The sequence below is a fragment of the Caretta caretta genome, chromosome 1 (genome assembly GCF_965140235.1).
Source record: "Caretta caretta isolate rCarCar2 chromosome 1, rCarCar1.hap1, whole genome shotgun sequence".
NCBI classification, from domain to species: domain Eukaryota; kingdom Metazoa; phylum Chordata; order Testudines; family Cheloniidae; genus Caretta; species Caretta caretta.
The window spans coordinates 109211602-109228213 of record NC_134206.1 but is presented as its reverse complement, the minus strand read 5'-3'; the positions used below and the strand labels follow the sequence as shown (position 1 = coordinate 109228213).

The 16612-nt window shown below is 44.8% G+C and overlaps 1 protein-coding gene across 1 annotated transcript in view; it reads left to right on the top strand.

The window, feature by feature from the left end:
- Positions 1 to 4512: 4512 nt before the first annotated feature.
- RAB20 (RAB20, member RAS oncogene family) overlaps positions 4513 to 16612 on the top strand; it is a 49569-nt gene continuing 37469 nt past the window's right edge. The window contains exon 1 of the mRNA XM_048855115.2: positions 4513 to 4999. Coding sequence (XP_048711072.1) covers positions 4831 to 4999 — 169 coding nt within the window. The 5' untranslated portion in view covers positions 4513 to 4830. The remainder of the gene's footprint in view (positions 5000 to 16612) is intronic.

Here is a 16612-nt window from a genome sequence, read left to right as displayed (position 1 = left end):
AGTCCTTGTAATCCCAAAAAGGCTGGGCCCAGGATTCCTGGGGGTTAGACCCCCAATCTTGTTGTGGTCACTTAGGACAGGGGTATTCTCTCTGCTCTGGATGCTTCCCTGACCCACTAATCATTGCATATAGTTCAAAGCAAATACGATTTATTAAACAGCAACTAATTAAAAAAATAAGGAAAAATGGGAAAGGTTAAAGGAAAACAAATAACCCTGCTCTGTGGACATGGGTGAACCACAAATAGCCATCTCTGGAATATGAAGGAAGTTCAGTCTTCTCCTCATACATCCTTGGCCCTCTGCCCAGGCCCCGGCTGTGTTCCAGGGATGCAGCGGGTCACACACTTGCTCTGGCAGTGGCCATATGCCCTCAGGCTCCAGGGAGGAGGATACTTCCCCCTGTCAGATGGGGTTACAATCCCTCTCCAAGTCTGGCCTGCAGGGCCTCTTGGCTGGTGGCATCTCCCTGACCTGGGCTCACTGCCCAGGGTCCCCTCGCTCTCCCTAGCTGCTCACCACATTGAGCTCCGGCCTGCTCCAGCTCCAGCACTGGTGCTGCTGTTCTGCCTCCAGCACAACCCCCTGGGGACCTCCTCTGGCCCCTCTAGTTCTGGCTGCTGCGGCTCTACTCAGCTGAGGCTGCTCCTCTCTAACTCTGGCCAGCACAGCTCTGCTCCTCAGCTCGGGCTCCTGCTCTCCCCTTACCTCTGCCCGCGCTCTGGACCTGGCAGCTCCAGCTCACGTAGTGAAAAAGTGAAACTGTTCGAGCAGCATATTCCAGAAGTCTTGAGGTCTTTCTGAGTGTAGCCTTCATTGATTTGAGATCTACCATACCATTCTTTCACTAGAAGGGAAAACCTATAATGGCAGCAGGCCGTAAAAGAGACCCACTTTGGGAATAAGAACCATTCAAGAAATATATGTTAGCTGATGGTGTTTTAAAGAAAGTCACACCAGTGAACTGGTGGAAGTCACTTAAGCACTTGGATACAAAGACTGTTGAAGTGATAATCTCACTTTTAACAGCAGTAGCTTCTTCTGCCGATGTAGAAAGAATAGTTTCTTCCTTTGGACTAATTCATTCCAAATTGAGAAATTGTTTGGGACCTGAAAAAGCAGGAAAGCTTGTTTTTCTTTTCCAGATTATGAACAAACAGGAAAATGAAGGGGAAGATGACTGAGTTAGGTGCAGAAGCCAATATTTTAAGTTTCTTATGTTGACCTGGCTGACATAGTCGATTTAATTTTTGTTTTGTTTTTAAATATTTCTTTTAACTATTTTAGTTAAAAATAATTTTAACAAAAACAAACCTGATTTTAAAAACTTTAATGTTTAACTAAATTCAAAAATTCGTATGCTTGTTTTGTTAAAATATTATATGTTTGCTGTTGAAGAAAAAAAATCCAGAATACATAACGTTGTTGTTTTAGTTAAATAAAACAATTTAAATGTCTGTCTGGTGACATTCTCCCTCCTAATACAGCATGGCAAGAAAATCCTCCAAATATTAATAATTAACCTGTTGAATTGGAGATCGTTAACCTCCCAATGACTTCATAAATATCTGCTTCTATTACCTTTGGTAAATGAAATAACCAAACAATCATTCATTTTCTGATATAGCTGTAAAACTAATCTGAAAAGTTTTCAAAATAAATCACTTAAAAATGAAACCTACATCTATCTCTGAGTTGTGAAGAATATGTATTAAGGTTATAACAACCAACAAGAATGCACTTTTATGTAGAAACCCATGATTAAATTGAGTCTTCCTGACTAGTGATTTAAATCAATTTGATTTAAATCAAATCTACCCTGCCGCCTGCCCTATCAATCAGGCTGACCTGGAGCTTTGGCCTCTCCCCATTGCTCCTGGGGATTGTCAGTCTCAGGGTCCTGATTTCTCAGCAGTCCTTCCCCTTTCTTTTGTTACTGGGAAATGGCCAACCAGAAAACCCCACTAAGTAAGGGCCAACTGTTCCCTTATATTTGGGCAAGTTTGTGAGGAAGGTGCTCTATATCCAAATGCATTTTCCAGAAGTCACAAGACCCACAAACAGTTCACTCCTCCTGCAAGCAACATGAGAATTGCAGGGCCTCAGCTGTGTAAATCAGTGTGCAATTCCAGGGTAGTTGAAAATGGTTCAACTGCTAGTGGAGACGAGACAAAACCATTCTGAGCACTGTTATGGAAAGCACAGTTGAGACCATGTTCCACCAGTTCTGACTGGTGATTCTGTGTATTAACACTGGAAATAGTTTTGTCATGTCCACGCGAGCAGCTGAACCATGTTCAGGGGGAATCCTATTGCTGACAACCAGGCAGCAGTGGGTCATTTCCTTGTGTAGACAGACCCTATGTTTTTCTGAAAGAATCCAGATCATGCAGAATGAAGCCATAGAATCCTAACACAGTATAAAAGTTCCTGTCTCAGTGTGAATCCTTGCTTATTTCATTATTTCAGATATAAGAAGAACACAGGCTAGCTTTCCAAACAACTCATTAGTTTGCCATTGTGTATTCTGACTAGCTGGCAGATTCCTGTGTTAATCCATCACTAATACAACCTTAATAGCATGCTGCCTTGCACACTTTCCTTGTAAGTTGATTTAAAAAAAATCTCTGATTCCATTCTTCCCACACTTTCACCTTGGAGCTACCAGACAAAAAGCAACCACATTATGCTGCTTGGAAAAAGCACATGATTCAGTGAATTACCCTTTCCAAAGACAAGCTGATAGAATCTGGGCAGGAAATGGGAACCAGTCGGGAAGGTTATTTTCTTCATAGCAACCCCAACCCCCAATATTAATCAAAATGAAAACAAAAATCCACTGCATATTTCACACATAGCCTTGAGTCACATTCCACATTAAGGACCTCCTGAATAAGTTTTTAAAGTTCTTTAGCCCACTTTCCCTCTTCCTTAGGAATTGGTATGTCCCAGGGACAAATGTCTTCAGATCTTCAGTATTAGGGATGTAGCTAATACCTAAGTTAAATTGTGTATCTCTGGGGGGAAACTTTGCAAGACCAAGAGTCTGGGGGCAGCATAAGCAAAGTTCCTTGTTAGTGATAACAAACAAATAAACAAAAAAACCACCAGCCATGGAACTATTTCCTTTTTAATAGGGAAGGTAAGTGAAAAATCAAAACTTTCTGTAAACGTGAAATCTAATCTTCTAGCTAGAAGAATGCTAGCAATTTCAACAAGAAACATGTGACTGTGTACATGGGATCCCTTGTTATTAAAGAGGTTGCTGTTTTCACTTGTGCTAGGGAGAGAAAGAAATTAGCAACTAGCAAGTTACCTTTTAAAAACATTGTTGCTTTCCCCCGATGATTTAAAAAAACCTGAACATACCCTAAGATTCAAGAAAATATTGATGATCTTTTGAAATGTGCTTTTGAAATTGCTTAACCTTAGGACTGCAAGAGAGATAATCAAAGATGATGAACCAGAGCCTCAGGTAAATTAGTGTAATTTAACTCCACTAATTTAAATGGTGCTAGGCCAATTTACACCAGCTGCGATCTGGCTAAATGGCTCTGAAAATTTAAAATTTGCTACTTGGAGGCCCATCTAAGAGGAATACAAAAATCTGTCACTTAAATAAGGTGGAAGGCTCCTCCTAAACTGATACCCACAACTCCACCTGGAAATTCCTAATTCAAGCTAACTCTCTTCTCTTTAGTTTCCACACTGTAGAGGAACAAAAGAAGGAGGAGTTTGGATAGTGTTAGCCTGATTTCCTTTTGCTACCTAGAGTCTGGTGGCAAAGGAAAAAGTTCCTCAGTTGTGTGAGCACAAGAAAAGCTCTGAAGTAGGTTAAGCCCGCCCACCCCTCCCTTTCTAATTTTAGCCTTTATTCTTTAATGACTTAATGTGTGTAAAGCCTCTGAAAACCTCAGGGACGGATCTTATTTAATTAAATGCCCCCATACTATTGTTTCTACTCCCAGCCTCAGCGCAGCACACAGGATAGCCAGTGGTGCTCACTGAGTAGTTAGGTTTCAGAGTAGCAGCCGTGTTAGTCTGTATTCGCAAAAAGAAAAGGAGTACTTGTGGCACCTTAGAGACTAACCAATTTATTTGAGCATGAGCTTTCATGAGCGATGAAGTGGGCTGTAGCTCACCAAAGCTTATGCTCAGATAAATTGGTTAGTCTCTAAGGTGCCACAAGTCCTCCTTTTCTTTTTACTGAGTAGTTAATCGATATTTCTTTTTATGCTCATTATTCAATACGGGGCCTTATTTACTGCCCATCGTCCAGACTCTGGCCTGAGCACAGAATTGCCAGCTTCTTCGTGGGTCTTGGGAACATCCCAAGCCATGGTGATGAGCGAGGGACGGAGATCGAGCGAGATGGGAAGAGCAGGGGGCTGGAGCCTGAGCGGGACCCCGCGGATGGCCGCTGGGTAGTGCCCCCTGCTTAGGTTCCGCCTCAGAGGCAGCCACCGTGGCGGGGTAGCTGAGGGGCCTCGGCGGCAGCAGAACTAGTCCTGCCGGCCAGAAGGAGGGGCTGACTCTGGGCTGCGGGCAGCCCCACGTGGCCGGCTGGGCTGGATCCCTGCTCCGGCTCCTCCTGGCTTCCTCTTCCGTCCGGCCCGGAGCCTGCCGCGGGGGACGGGGCCAGGCGGGAGCTTCTCCACTGTGGGCGAGCCCGCCCCCTCGCTCGCGGCTCCGCTCGGCCGGGCAGGCATGGGCCGGGCGGCTGGCTGCCCGCAGTAGCTCGGAGCGGGGGCAGGGGGCGGCCCGGGATGCGGGCGCAGAGCCGAGGCCGCTGAGCTCCGAGCGGGGTTTGCGGCGGAGGCTCCCCGCAGGATGAAGCCCGACGGGAAGGTGGTGCTGCTGGGGGACATGAACGTGGGCAAGACCTCCCTGCTGCACCGCTACATGGAGAGGCGCTTCGAGGACACGACCAGCACGGTCGGGGGCGCCTTCTACCTCAAACAGTGGGGGCCCTACAACATCTCCATCTGGGACACTGCAGGTAACCCCCCCCCCGTCCCACCCCCTTTCTGCGGGCCACGCGCCTGGGGCAGAGGCTGCCGGGGTGTCCTGAGCCGAGCTGCGCCGCGCGGGGGATTCCTGGAGCCCCGGCACCCTGGCCACTCCGGGCTGTTGCAGTGTTGTGGCGTCAACCAGCCGGAAAAGTGAGGTGTCTCCCCGCCACCCCATGGACGAGCGGCTGGCGAGGATGTGTAGCCCGGAGCTGGCTCGGCTCGGCTCGGCTCCCGAGGCTGGGTTCAGGGACAGAAATCCGGGGTGTGGTGGAGATGGGGTGTGGGTGGGTTGTGTTTCTGCAGAGCGCCCTTTGGTGCGATGGGAGAGCAGCTGCATGAAAGCCTGTGGGCAGCGTTTGCCGGCTAACCGACTGCTCCCCCGCGGCTGAGCTTGGCCCAGGTTTTCAAGCGGCCGCCCCATGATGTACAGTCTCATGTCTCAGATGGGGGAACTTTCTCATGGCTTAAAAAAAAAAGGGAGGGGGGGGGGTCGATGTCTTCGTGGCACGAGTGGCTGTTGTACGTGTTACGTTGTTGTAACTTTAAAAAACACTTCAAAGGGGCGGAGGGAGGGGAATGCCTGTAACATAGTCTAGTACAGCGCTTCTCAAACTGTGTGAGTGGGGGCCCCGAGGTGGGGCGCAACCCCATTTGAATGAGGTCACCGGGGCTGGTGTTAGATTTGCGGGGCCTAAGCCTGAACCCCACCAGCTGGGGCCGAAGTCCAAGGGCTTCAGCTCTGGGCAGCGGGGCTCCAGTTACAGGCCCCCCAGGGCAGCGGGGCTTGGATTTGGCTTTGCCCCGCCTCCCCCATCTGGGGCAGCAGGGCTCTGGCAGGCTCAGGCTTCGGTCCCCACCCCGGTCATGCAGTAATTTTTGTTGTCAGAAGAGGATCAGGCGGCACAGGAGTTTGAGTTAATTCTTCTCCGCTAAGTTCCAGGACTCCAAACGGGGGCACGACAGTGGGGAGAGGCACTGATGTGTTCGTTCTGTTGCCATGTTCAGTAGGGTAGCTTCCCCCCAGTTTTGTAACAGGAATGTTTTTTCCCCTATATGTCTGATGCCTAGCCCATTTGCACACTCATGTCATATAAAAACTTAAAATAAGTAGTAAGTCTAAAATTAGATGTATTTATGATTGACTTATATGCATTTGTAAGGTGCTTGTCACTGATATTTGGGGCACTCTTTACAAAATTTAGATGAAAATTAGGGGGGGTGGCGAATCTCCTCACTTTTGTCTAGCTGTAGTAGTGGTCAGAACACTTTTCCTGAAAGGCCAGTGCCAGACACTTACCCATCCACGGTAGGAATTACAAAGACATTAAAATACTCTTAGCTAGTTAGAAGCTGGAGCAAATTTTTATGTTCTGTAGCATGCTCCAGGATCAGATATATGCACCCTATGGATAGTAGTGGAGAGATCTGGTTTGAAAAATGACTCTCAAGTTCAGTGAACACTCTTGTATGTTTAATATTGAATCATTCTTTAGAACAACTTGTGCAGGATTCAAGAACTTCTGACAATATCATCACTGAAGCAAGACCAAGGTTTTATATTTAACTGAATAGTGTCCAAGGAGAAAAAAAAAATGAAAACCTCTAGTACGGTTCATGCTTGCAAAACTTTGCCAGAAATGGAGAACTACATAGCATGTAATGCCCTAGTTTCCATTTGGTGACGCTTAGGCATTAACAGGAAAGTCTAGTGACTTTCCGCATGTTTCATCAATACCAGTGCAATAAATATACTGTCCAGCTGACACAGACTTAATTATTTCATCAAGTCCTATAAAGTGGCTTTTGCTGAACTGTGTGTGGAGAAGAAACTACTGAAATTTCTTAAGGAAAAATATTTATTTGGATAAGTGATCAAACATTGTCTGATTTATTTGTTTTTTCTACATTTGTGTTTCTAATTTTATGTAGCAAAATGCAGTTAAATAAAGATGATTCCATACCAATAGCTTCATGTATTTCAAGCTCCTTATCTCTCCTTTTTGGAGTTTACTCTTCTCCCGCTCCTTTCCTTTCCTCCCCCCCCCCCCCAAAAAAAAAAAAAACAACCAAAAACCCAAAACACCTTATGAAACTTAAGAGCCAGTTACAGAACTGCTTTTCTTAATGTGGTAGTGAGGAGTATGTGGTGGTGGGGGTAGCTGATTGTCTCTGCTGTGACAGACCCATGTAAATGTAGGTAATTGATAGATGGAATTTGTTTCAACAGAAGAAATACTAGTTATATTATAGCTTCAGTAAGACGGTCTCCACTTATTTTTCTCAGTTTTCTTCTGCATCCCTGTCCTTGAGAGGAATTTTTTTTTTAAATAAAGAAGATCCCATCTAGCCCTACACTTCTATCACTCCCTCTCACCCTTGTCTTTTCTCATATATCTTATTTTAGGAGTCAGAAATCAACTAGCAGTAAATATATTTGCAAATATGCACATATCTGGAAAAAGACAAAGCAGAAATAGATGTTGGATGACATTCCTAGGAAGGCCTCAGAAATTAGTACTCAGGCTTGGTCTACGCTACCCAGCTAGATTGACGTAAAGCAGCTTACATCGACCTAATTATGTCAGGGTACACACTACAGCCTTGCTCCCACTGATGTAAGTGCCCTATTCCACCCCCTTGAGAGGTGTAGGGCTTATGTCAGTGTAGTTAGGGCGACACAGTGTCCCTGTAGACACTGCGTTACTTACATCGACTGGCGGCTGTCATTCTTGTCAATTTCACAGCTCCATGCTGGAGCTGTGAAATTGATAAGAAACCTCTGGCTAGCGGTTAGCTCCAGCTAGAGCTTGGGTGCCCGTCATCCCAGCTCTCTGATTCCAGTCAGGCTGCTGCCTGTGCTTACCTCTGGGAGCCGTGCTGCCCCGGGCTCTTCACTCCCAGATGGGCTGATGCTTGGGCTCCCCGAGAAGCCCAGGCGGTTGCCCCTCCTCTCCTGGCAGGGAGATGTGCGAAGCTGAGAGCCCTGGCTCTCAGCCCGCTACACTGCCCCTCTTCAGTCAGTGGAAGTGCTCCTTGTGTGGACGCACACCACTGACAAAAGGAGCGTAGTATGGACATACAACCACTGCATTAATAACTGTGGTGGCTGAAGTCGATCTAACATAGGTCGACTTAAGTTTGTAGTGTAGACATGCCATACGTTTTTGTTTTTTTTGTTTTGTTTTAAATGGAATCTGGTTTCTGGAGCATGCACTGAGCAGAGCACTTGCTTGGTTGTCTTGTCTTTGGGTATGTCTACGCTGCACACTAAACCCAGACTCTGACTCAGCTTTGAGCTCAAGTCCCTCTTCCATCTACCGTTGGATCAGTCTGAGTTGGGTCAGCAAGCCCTCAGGACCCTAGTATGGATGTGGGTCAGAACCCAAGTTCCACTGTGACTCAGGTCCAAGCCTTGTCATTTTGCAACGTGGATGCAGGCCAAGCTGCAGAAGGTCTGTGTGGTGTGGTATGGATACATTAGCACAGCTGAGAGACCCTGGTCCAGCAGTTGTATACCCAGGCTTACATTGCAGAGTGGACGCTCAAGCACTGTCTTGGAAGCACCAAGTCCACAGGCCCGGGTCCCACAGCTTAGTGTGCAGTGTAGACATTTTCCAGTGTTGCCAAGTAGATGGGCTGTTGCTTCCTGGATCAACTGAAGCTTTAAGGTTGGAATTATCATCACTAAGGATAGTGAGTGACAGCAATCCTGTCTAGCGGTCACAAAAACTTGAACCACTGTGGCCAAGACAGAGTCACATTAGGATGGCATAGGTCTCCTAGCCAGCCACGGATTGGTGTTTTTAGTAGCTGTAGCTATTTGTGTATCCAGCAGCACTGAGGTGCTAGAACAGAGGAGAGCAAACTATGGCCTGCTGGCCACATCCGGCCCACGGGACTGTCCTGCCTGGCCCTTGAGCTCCAGGCCGGGGAGTCTAGCCCCTGGCACCTCCCCCACTGTCCCCCCTCTCCCGCAGCCTCAGCGTGCTGCGCTGCCAGCGCTCTGGCCCACTGCTCTTCCCGGGCGGCGGGGCTGGCTCTGGCAGGGCTGTGAGCACCTGCTGCTCTGAGCAGCATGGTAAGGGGGTGGGGAGTGGGGGGGTTGGATAAGGGGCAGGGGGTTCTGGGGGGCAGTCAGGGGACAGGGAGCGGGGGAATTGGATGGGTCAGGGGTTCTGGGGGGGCATGGTCAGGGGATGGGGAACGGGGTGGGGTTGGATAGGCGTGGGAGTCCTGGGGGGTCTGTCAGGGGGCAGGGGTGTGGATAGGGGTCGGGGGGGACAGGGAGCAGGGGGGGTTGGATACGGGGCGGGGTCCCAGGGGGGGCGGTTAGGGTCGGGGGGAGTCCCGGGAGGGGGCAGTCAGGGGACAAGGAGCAGGGGGGGTTGGATGGGTCGGAGGTTCTGAGGGGGGCAGTCAGGGGGAAGGGGCGGTTAGGGGGTGAGGGCCAGGCTGTTTGGGGAGGCACAGCCTTCCCTACCTGGCCCTCCATACAGTTTTGCACCCTGATGTGGCCCTCTGGCCAAAAAGCTTGCCCACACCTGTGCTAGAAGGACTCTGGAAAAGCTCCCTTTCATAGACCAGTAGAATTCATGGGAATTGTTTATCTGAAATCGTCTTTCGCTAACTTTGAATTCTGTAGCTTTGTTAAACCCTGGCATACAAATGTCAAACACCATAAAATCTTGCCATTGTTTTTATAATAGTATTTTTAAATGAGCAGTATTGTGTGGTGACAACAAGTATTTTTAATGTTTAAAGCAATATACACACTGCATATCACTACAGTCTATGAGTTTGAGATGGGAGTCAAATTTAATAACTATATGATAAAACAAATACCAGGAAAAAAAAGAAAATCGAGGGAATAGTGGGAAAAGGTGAAGGGATCCTCTTGGCAGTATCACTGCTCATGGCAAAACTGTGGAATTTCACACTTACACCTCCATGTTAATATATGAGTACAAATAATATACTGCATGTACCTATAGAATCTGTAGACTATCCCAGGGGTTCTCAAAACAAATTTTTTGGTGGCCTCAGCGTGCAGCCACCAACTCTTGCTGGTGGTCACTCTGACAATTTTTGCTGAAATACTTAATTAACTTTAGGAAAAATACACAAATATGCACATGTCCAAATCATTGTCATTTATTTATGTAGGGTTTTTTTTTTTTTTTGCAGACTCAATAATAAAAGTAATGTACAGTTGTGTCTATTCACTATTGGACCTAAACAGACTAGAAACACAAATAAGGTGCTTTGCATGTTTTGCTTTTTTTGGTTGTTTTTTTTTTTTTTTTTTTAGATGTGCTAGGTAGTAAATCTGCTACTGTGAAAAGTGATATTTGTGTATTTGTTAATATCACTTTTCACAGGAGACTTAATTTGTCCCCCAGCTTGCCGGGGATGAGTAAGCCCTAGGTGGGGATGGAGGTAGGGAGGACCAGGGACGATGTGGGAGTGAGCCTGGAGCCCTGCGGCTGGGGGATGGAGTCTGCTGCCACATGGCCAAAGCCTGCCACCCAGGGCCAAAGCCTGAGCCCCACTGCCCCCAGGAAGGTTGCCTGGTCCTACAGTGTTTGTGCTGCTGGTGGTTTTGGGGAGGGGTGGCTACTTTGTCCCACTTTCCCCCCATCACCACCCAGGGTGCTGTGGCCACAAGAAGAGCCCCTTGTGGTCGCATGTGAGAAACGCTGGACTATCCTAATATGTAGTTTTTTAAAAAAAACACCCAACAACCAACCTAAGGAAGTTTTGGGTTATGAAACAAGAGGGACGAGAAAGTAAATTGACTGATCACTCTGACTGCAAGAGTAACACAGATGTGAAAAGTACATACTGCTGCCATGTCAAGTTTATCACTGATCTCCTGAGTCCCTTAAAATATGTTTCATGTTGATCAGGCAAACCTGCACATCCTGCATTGTTACTAAAGCATACTTTGGCACAGAACTAATCAAAATATCTGTTTCCAGGAAAGAGTTGAATTTTCATGACAGACAACTAATGATAACAGAACATTGAGTCAAACATCTAAAATGTGACACTATCAGTCTTGTATATAGCATCATCGCAGCCTACCGAGTACAGGTACCTTGTTTTACATGGAATCTTTAAAAGCTGTTGGCTAGAAATGCTGAAACTTTAGTTTGAAAAATTCCAGCAGTCAAAGGAAGTTTTACTGAAAAATACACCAGTTCTTACCTTCTCTTGCTGTACTCACTAATCTCTTTGGCAGGTTCAGCCTGAGAGGTCATGGACCTAATTCAGCACTCCCATAGACTTTAAGGTCAGAAGGGACCATCATGATCATCTAGTCTGACCTCCTGCACATTGCAGGCCACAGAACCTCATCCACCCACTCCTGTAATAGACCCCAACCTCTGGCTGAGTTACTGAAGTCCTCAAATCATGGCTTAAAGACATCACGTAACAGAGAAACCACAATTTACACTTCATGTGACCCAGGTCCCATGCTGTGGAGGAAGGGGGAAAACCCCCAGGGTTTCTGCCAATCTGACTAGTGGGGAAATTCCTTCCCGACTCCAAATATGGTGACCTGTTAGACCCTGAGTATGTGGGCAAGATCCAGCAGCTAGTCACCTGGGAAAGAATTTTCTGTAGTAACTCAGAGCCCTCCCCATCTAGTGCCCTGTCTCCAGATACTGGGGAGCCTTGCTACTGGCAGTTGCTAATGGGCCACATGCCATTGTATCCAGTCCCATCATACCATCCCTTCCATAACCTTTTCAAGCTGAGTCTTGAAGCCTGTTAGGTTTTTTGCCCCCACTGCTCTCCTTGGAAGGCTGTTCCAGAACTTCTAACCATCAGAGAATGAAATCTTCATCTAATTTCAAGCCTAAAACTTGTTGATGGCCAGTTTATATCCATTTGTTTTTCTGTCTACATTGGTGCTTAACTTAAGTAATTCCTCTCTCTCCCTGGTATTTATCCCTCTGATGTATTTCGAGAGAGCAATCATATCTCCCCTCAGCTTTCTTTTGGTTAGGCTAACCAAGCCAAGCTCTTTGACTCTCCTCTCATAAGGTAACTTTTCCATTTCTTGAATCGTCCTAGTAGCCATTCTCTGCACCTGTTCTAGTTTGAATTAATCTTTTTTAAACATGGGAGACCAGAATTGCACACAGTATTCCAGGTGAGGTCTCACCAATGCCTTGTATAATGGTACTAACGCTTCCCTGTCTCTATTGGAAATACTTCGCCTGCCTGATGCATCCTAGTACTGCATTAGCCTTTTTCACGGCCGCATCACATTGGTGGCTTGTAGTTATCCTGTGATCAACCAATACACCCAGGTCTTTCTCCTCCTCTGTCTCTTCCAACTGATAAGTCTCCAGTTTATAGCAAAAACTCTTGTTATTAGTCCCTAAATGCATGATTTTGCACTATTAAATTTCATCTATTTCTATTACTGCAGTTTTCAAGATCCTCCAAATCTTCTTGTATGATATTCTGGTTCTCCTCCATATTGGTAATACCTCCCAACTTTGTCACCTGCAAATTTTATTAGCACAGTCTCCCGCTTTATGCCAAGGTCAGTAATACAAATGATTGGTCCTAAGGCTGATCCCTGAGGAACTGCACTAGTAACCTTCCTCCAGCCTGATGGTTCATCTTTCAGTATGACCTGGTGTAGTCTCCTCTTTAACCAGTTCCTTATCCACCTTTTAATTCTCATATTAATCCCCATCTTCTCCAATTTAACTAGTATTTTCCCATGTGGAACTGTATCAAGTGCCTTACTGAAATCCAGGTGGGTTTGTCTAAATAAATCAGTTATCTTCTCAAGGGGGAGATCAGGTTGGTCTGGCTGATGCAATGTGCCAATCAATCAGTCAGTCCCTATGCTTACACTTAAGTGTTGTGCTGAATCATGATAAACTAAAGTACATGCATAAATGCTGTACTAGACTGGGGCCTAAGAGCAGGCCAGGTCATTCTGGGTGAGGCTCTGCTGCTCCCATCCCTCTCCAGTCCTTTGCACTCTCATTCTTACCTCAGAAAGATCAATTGCTAAGTTAAGTCCACATCTCTTATGTTTTTCTTTGTACATGCACTTTAAGATGGGAGAATAGAAACTGGAAGAAAGCTGGGGAAAAATTTTTTTTTTCATATAGGATTTTTCACAGTAAATAACCTTTTACTGTTGAACTCATATGGCTGCTAAAATTAGGCTTTGCTCTATATAGGTAATTGAATATTTGTGTTTTAACAATATTAAAATATCAAAAAACAGAATTACTTTACTATTAAAACCTAACTCCATGCATTAATTTTTAAAAAGACTCTTTAACTCATGAGAATTTTCTTCCTGAAGCTAGTAACTAAAGTGTGAACTGCATGTCTACAAAGTATTACACTATTTAAAAGGTAATACATTGCTGGATTGGAATTTTATTTTCAAAACACATAGGCCCAGATTTTTAAAAGTATTTAGGCATTGCAGCGCTCAGTAACACCTAACTCAGTGGTTCTCAAACTTTTTTTTACTGGTGACCCCTTTCACATAGCAAGCCCCTGAGTGTGCCCTCCCCTTATAAATAAAAAATACGTTTTTATATATTTAACACCATTATAAATGCTGGAGGCAAAGCGGGGTTTGGGGTGGAGGTTGACAGGTCGCGACCCCTCCCATGTAATAACCTCATGACTTTCTGAGGGGTCCCAACCCCCAGTTTGAGAACTGATTTAGGAGCCTAAGACCTCCTTTAGAATGAGATTTAGGCTGCTAAACTAGGTAGGCATTGGAATGCTGAGTGCTGCAATGCCTAAATACCTTTAAAAATCTGGACTTTAAGCATGTGCTGTATTGAGACCTCCTTGGTAGTTTGTGCAAAAAAAAAACCAACAACAAAAACCAAGCAACAGAAGTGAGATCCTCAGCAAAAGGATCTTTCTCTGTCAAAATGGCTGTAGAATCAAAGGCTGGAGAATGAAGGATGTTAATATATATTAAAATATAATTTTTTTTTCTGGCAGCTGACAGCAGTCATGGAATATAACAAGTTCTTCCTGTTGTGAGTAGGCCGTGCGCTGCTTTGAGTTAGAGCCCATAGCCTTTCGTCTTCTCCAGGCTGGAGTTCAAATGCAGATTGAAATTCTGGTGGCCTTACAGGAGCCCGGCTTGTTTAAATGGAAAATTACCATCTGGTTTGTGAATTAGTGTTTTAGCGGCTGCTAATTTCTTTGCGGAATTTTGTCTCTATGGTAAATTTAAATGACTTGCATTTGTACCGTTGGCAGATTAAAAGGAATGTTCAGCAACAACAAAACTTCTCAATTACTAGCTGTCTCTTCTAGACGTTTTGTCTAATGCTGGCTCATTGTCAAAGTAACGGACTTGCAAGTTAATGGAAAGTATTTCACAAACTGTATTTGCTGAGGCAATAATAGTATTTTACAAAAGGGGCTGGCTAATGAATTTACCACCAGACAGTCATGTGTTTGCATAGGAATGACAAGGCGTGATGGTTAGAACTGCCGCCCTCCCACCCCCGTTTGGTTTAGCTGTGTGCATATGAGAACAGACTCCCCCACAGCAAAAAATAATTAGCTATGAACCAGTTGTAATGCTTTCCTTCAGCATCTGCAGATTTCTTCCATGATGGGGAGGGGGAATCATAAACATGCCCTGAATTGCAATGTATCCTCTTTATTTTGACAACAAAGCTGACTTTTCTCTGAAGAATGAGCTCACTGCATCTGAGCGCTCTCTCTCATGATGATCATGGGGGTGGGAAATGGAGGCAAGAACAGAAAGTTTGCTTTAAAAAAAAAATCCATGGAAACATGGTTTTTCTATGATTATAAATCTTTTCATCTCCGAGATTTGTCTGCCTGGGCACAGTACAGACAGTGGGCTGGTCTAAACTACAGCTTAATTTGGTGTAACTTAAATCACTCGGGGTGTGAAAAAGACATCCCCCTGAGCAAAGCAAGTTACGTTGACTTAAGCGCTGTCCACAATGGCGCTATGTCTGTGGGAAACGCTTAAGGAATGGGATGGAAAATACTGTGTGCCCTACTGGTCACCACATCTCAGAAGAGATATTGCAGAATTAAAGGCAGTTCACAGAAGAATATCCAAAAATGATTAGGGAAATGGAAGTTGTCTCCTATAGATAGGAAACTTCTGCTTTCCCTGTCCCGTAACTTGAGGACATTCAGTTAAATTAAAAGCTTGCAAATTCAGAACTGATAAAAGGAAATACTTTTGTACACTGTGTGTAATTAGAATGTAGAAACTAATTACAACAGTAAGTTGTCGGGGCCAGGAATTTAGAAAGATCCAAAAGGGATTGGATGCTTACATGGATAATGAGAACATCCAATTAATGGTAACAAGTTTTGGAAGAGATGCTAAAACTCATGTTTAAGGGATTAAGCCAACACGAGCGCTGATGTGGGGGCCATGTTACCCCACATCTGCCTACTTTGTGGTTCTTACACTTTCCTGTGAAGTATCTGGAACTGGTCACTGTGGGAGACAGGAGACTGCTTTAGATAGGTCTTGTTGGATCCAGTATGGCAATTCCTGTTTTCCCAACTCTGAGTTTAAATCCATACTTGGTTTGAGGTATTTAAGAATACAGTGTAAAAAAAAAAAAAAAGAAAACCCAGCACTGTTCTAGCATACACTCACTGAACTATCATGTTATTTCTCATGTCTCTCTCGACTTGTTCGTGACTGAAACTTTCCAGAACCAGTAAGTCAATATTTCACAAAAGTCATAACCAAGGGAAACCGCTTAGTGTCCACACACAGTTCAACTTCAGTAATTGAAGACTCCTTCCTTTTTGAGTTTCTAATTTTGAGAGGAGGCAGGAGGAGATTTGTGAAGATACTCTGTCATACTCAGACGATTATAGGGGTTAATTTTGATTGAGATGTCCTTGAGAGAGGGGGAAAATACACTTGTTCAGTCTTTGGAGAACAATGTTTTAATTTGGAAACCTGCTATTTAGTATAGAGGAGTTTGAAAAAGTCTGAGATTAACCTTGGATTGAGTGAAGATGTATAGTTTAAGACTTATTCTTTTTCTGGTTGAGTACCAAACTGAGATTGAGGAAGGTCTGGAAAAAATAGCACACTCTTCCCTATGCTATGTCTGCAGTGTACCCTTCCGCCCTTCCCCAAGAATGAATAAAGTATTTAAAGAACTTGACTAATTTAACAATTTACAAATGGTCAATAAAATTTCAATTCAGTGTCTAATAACCTTGTAAGCTTTCTATAGCTAATGGTGAAATATCAAGGGACTGTGTGTGTGTATTGTGGGTTTGTTTGGTGTGGTGTTTTTTGTTTTTAACTACAGAGAAAACTTTTTGGTGGGGACAGGACTTGCGGGAGAGAAACTGATGGACTGTGGGATACGCAATGAGGTATGAAGTCTTTCATTTCAAAGTCACTGATTTATAATTTGGCTCAGTTTCATCACAAGCAGAAGCTGATTGTTTCACTAGTTGTCCAATTGCCATATGAAAAGTATAAAAAATTGTCACCCTTGTTGGCATTCTCAGGAAATGGGCCAAAGACTGATTTACCCTCCTTGGCAAGGTTGAGGATGTATTAACTG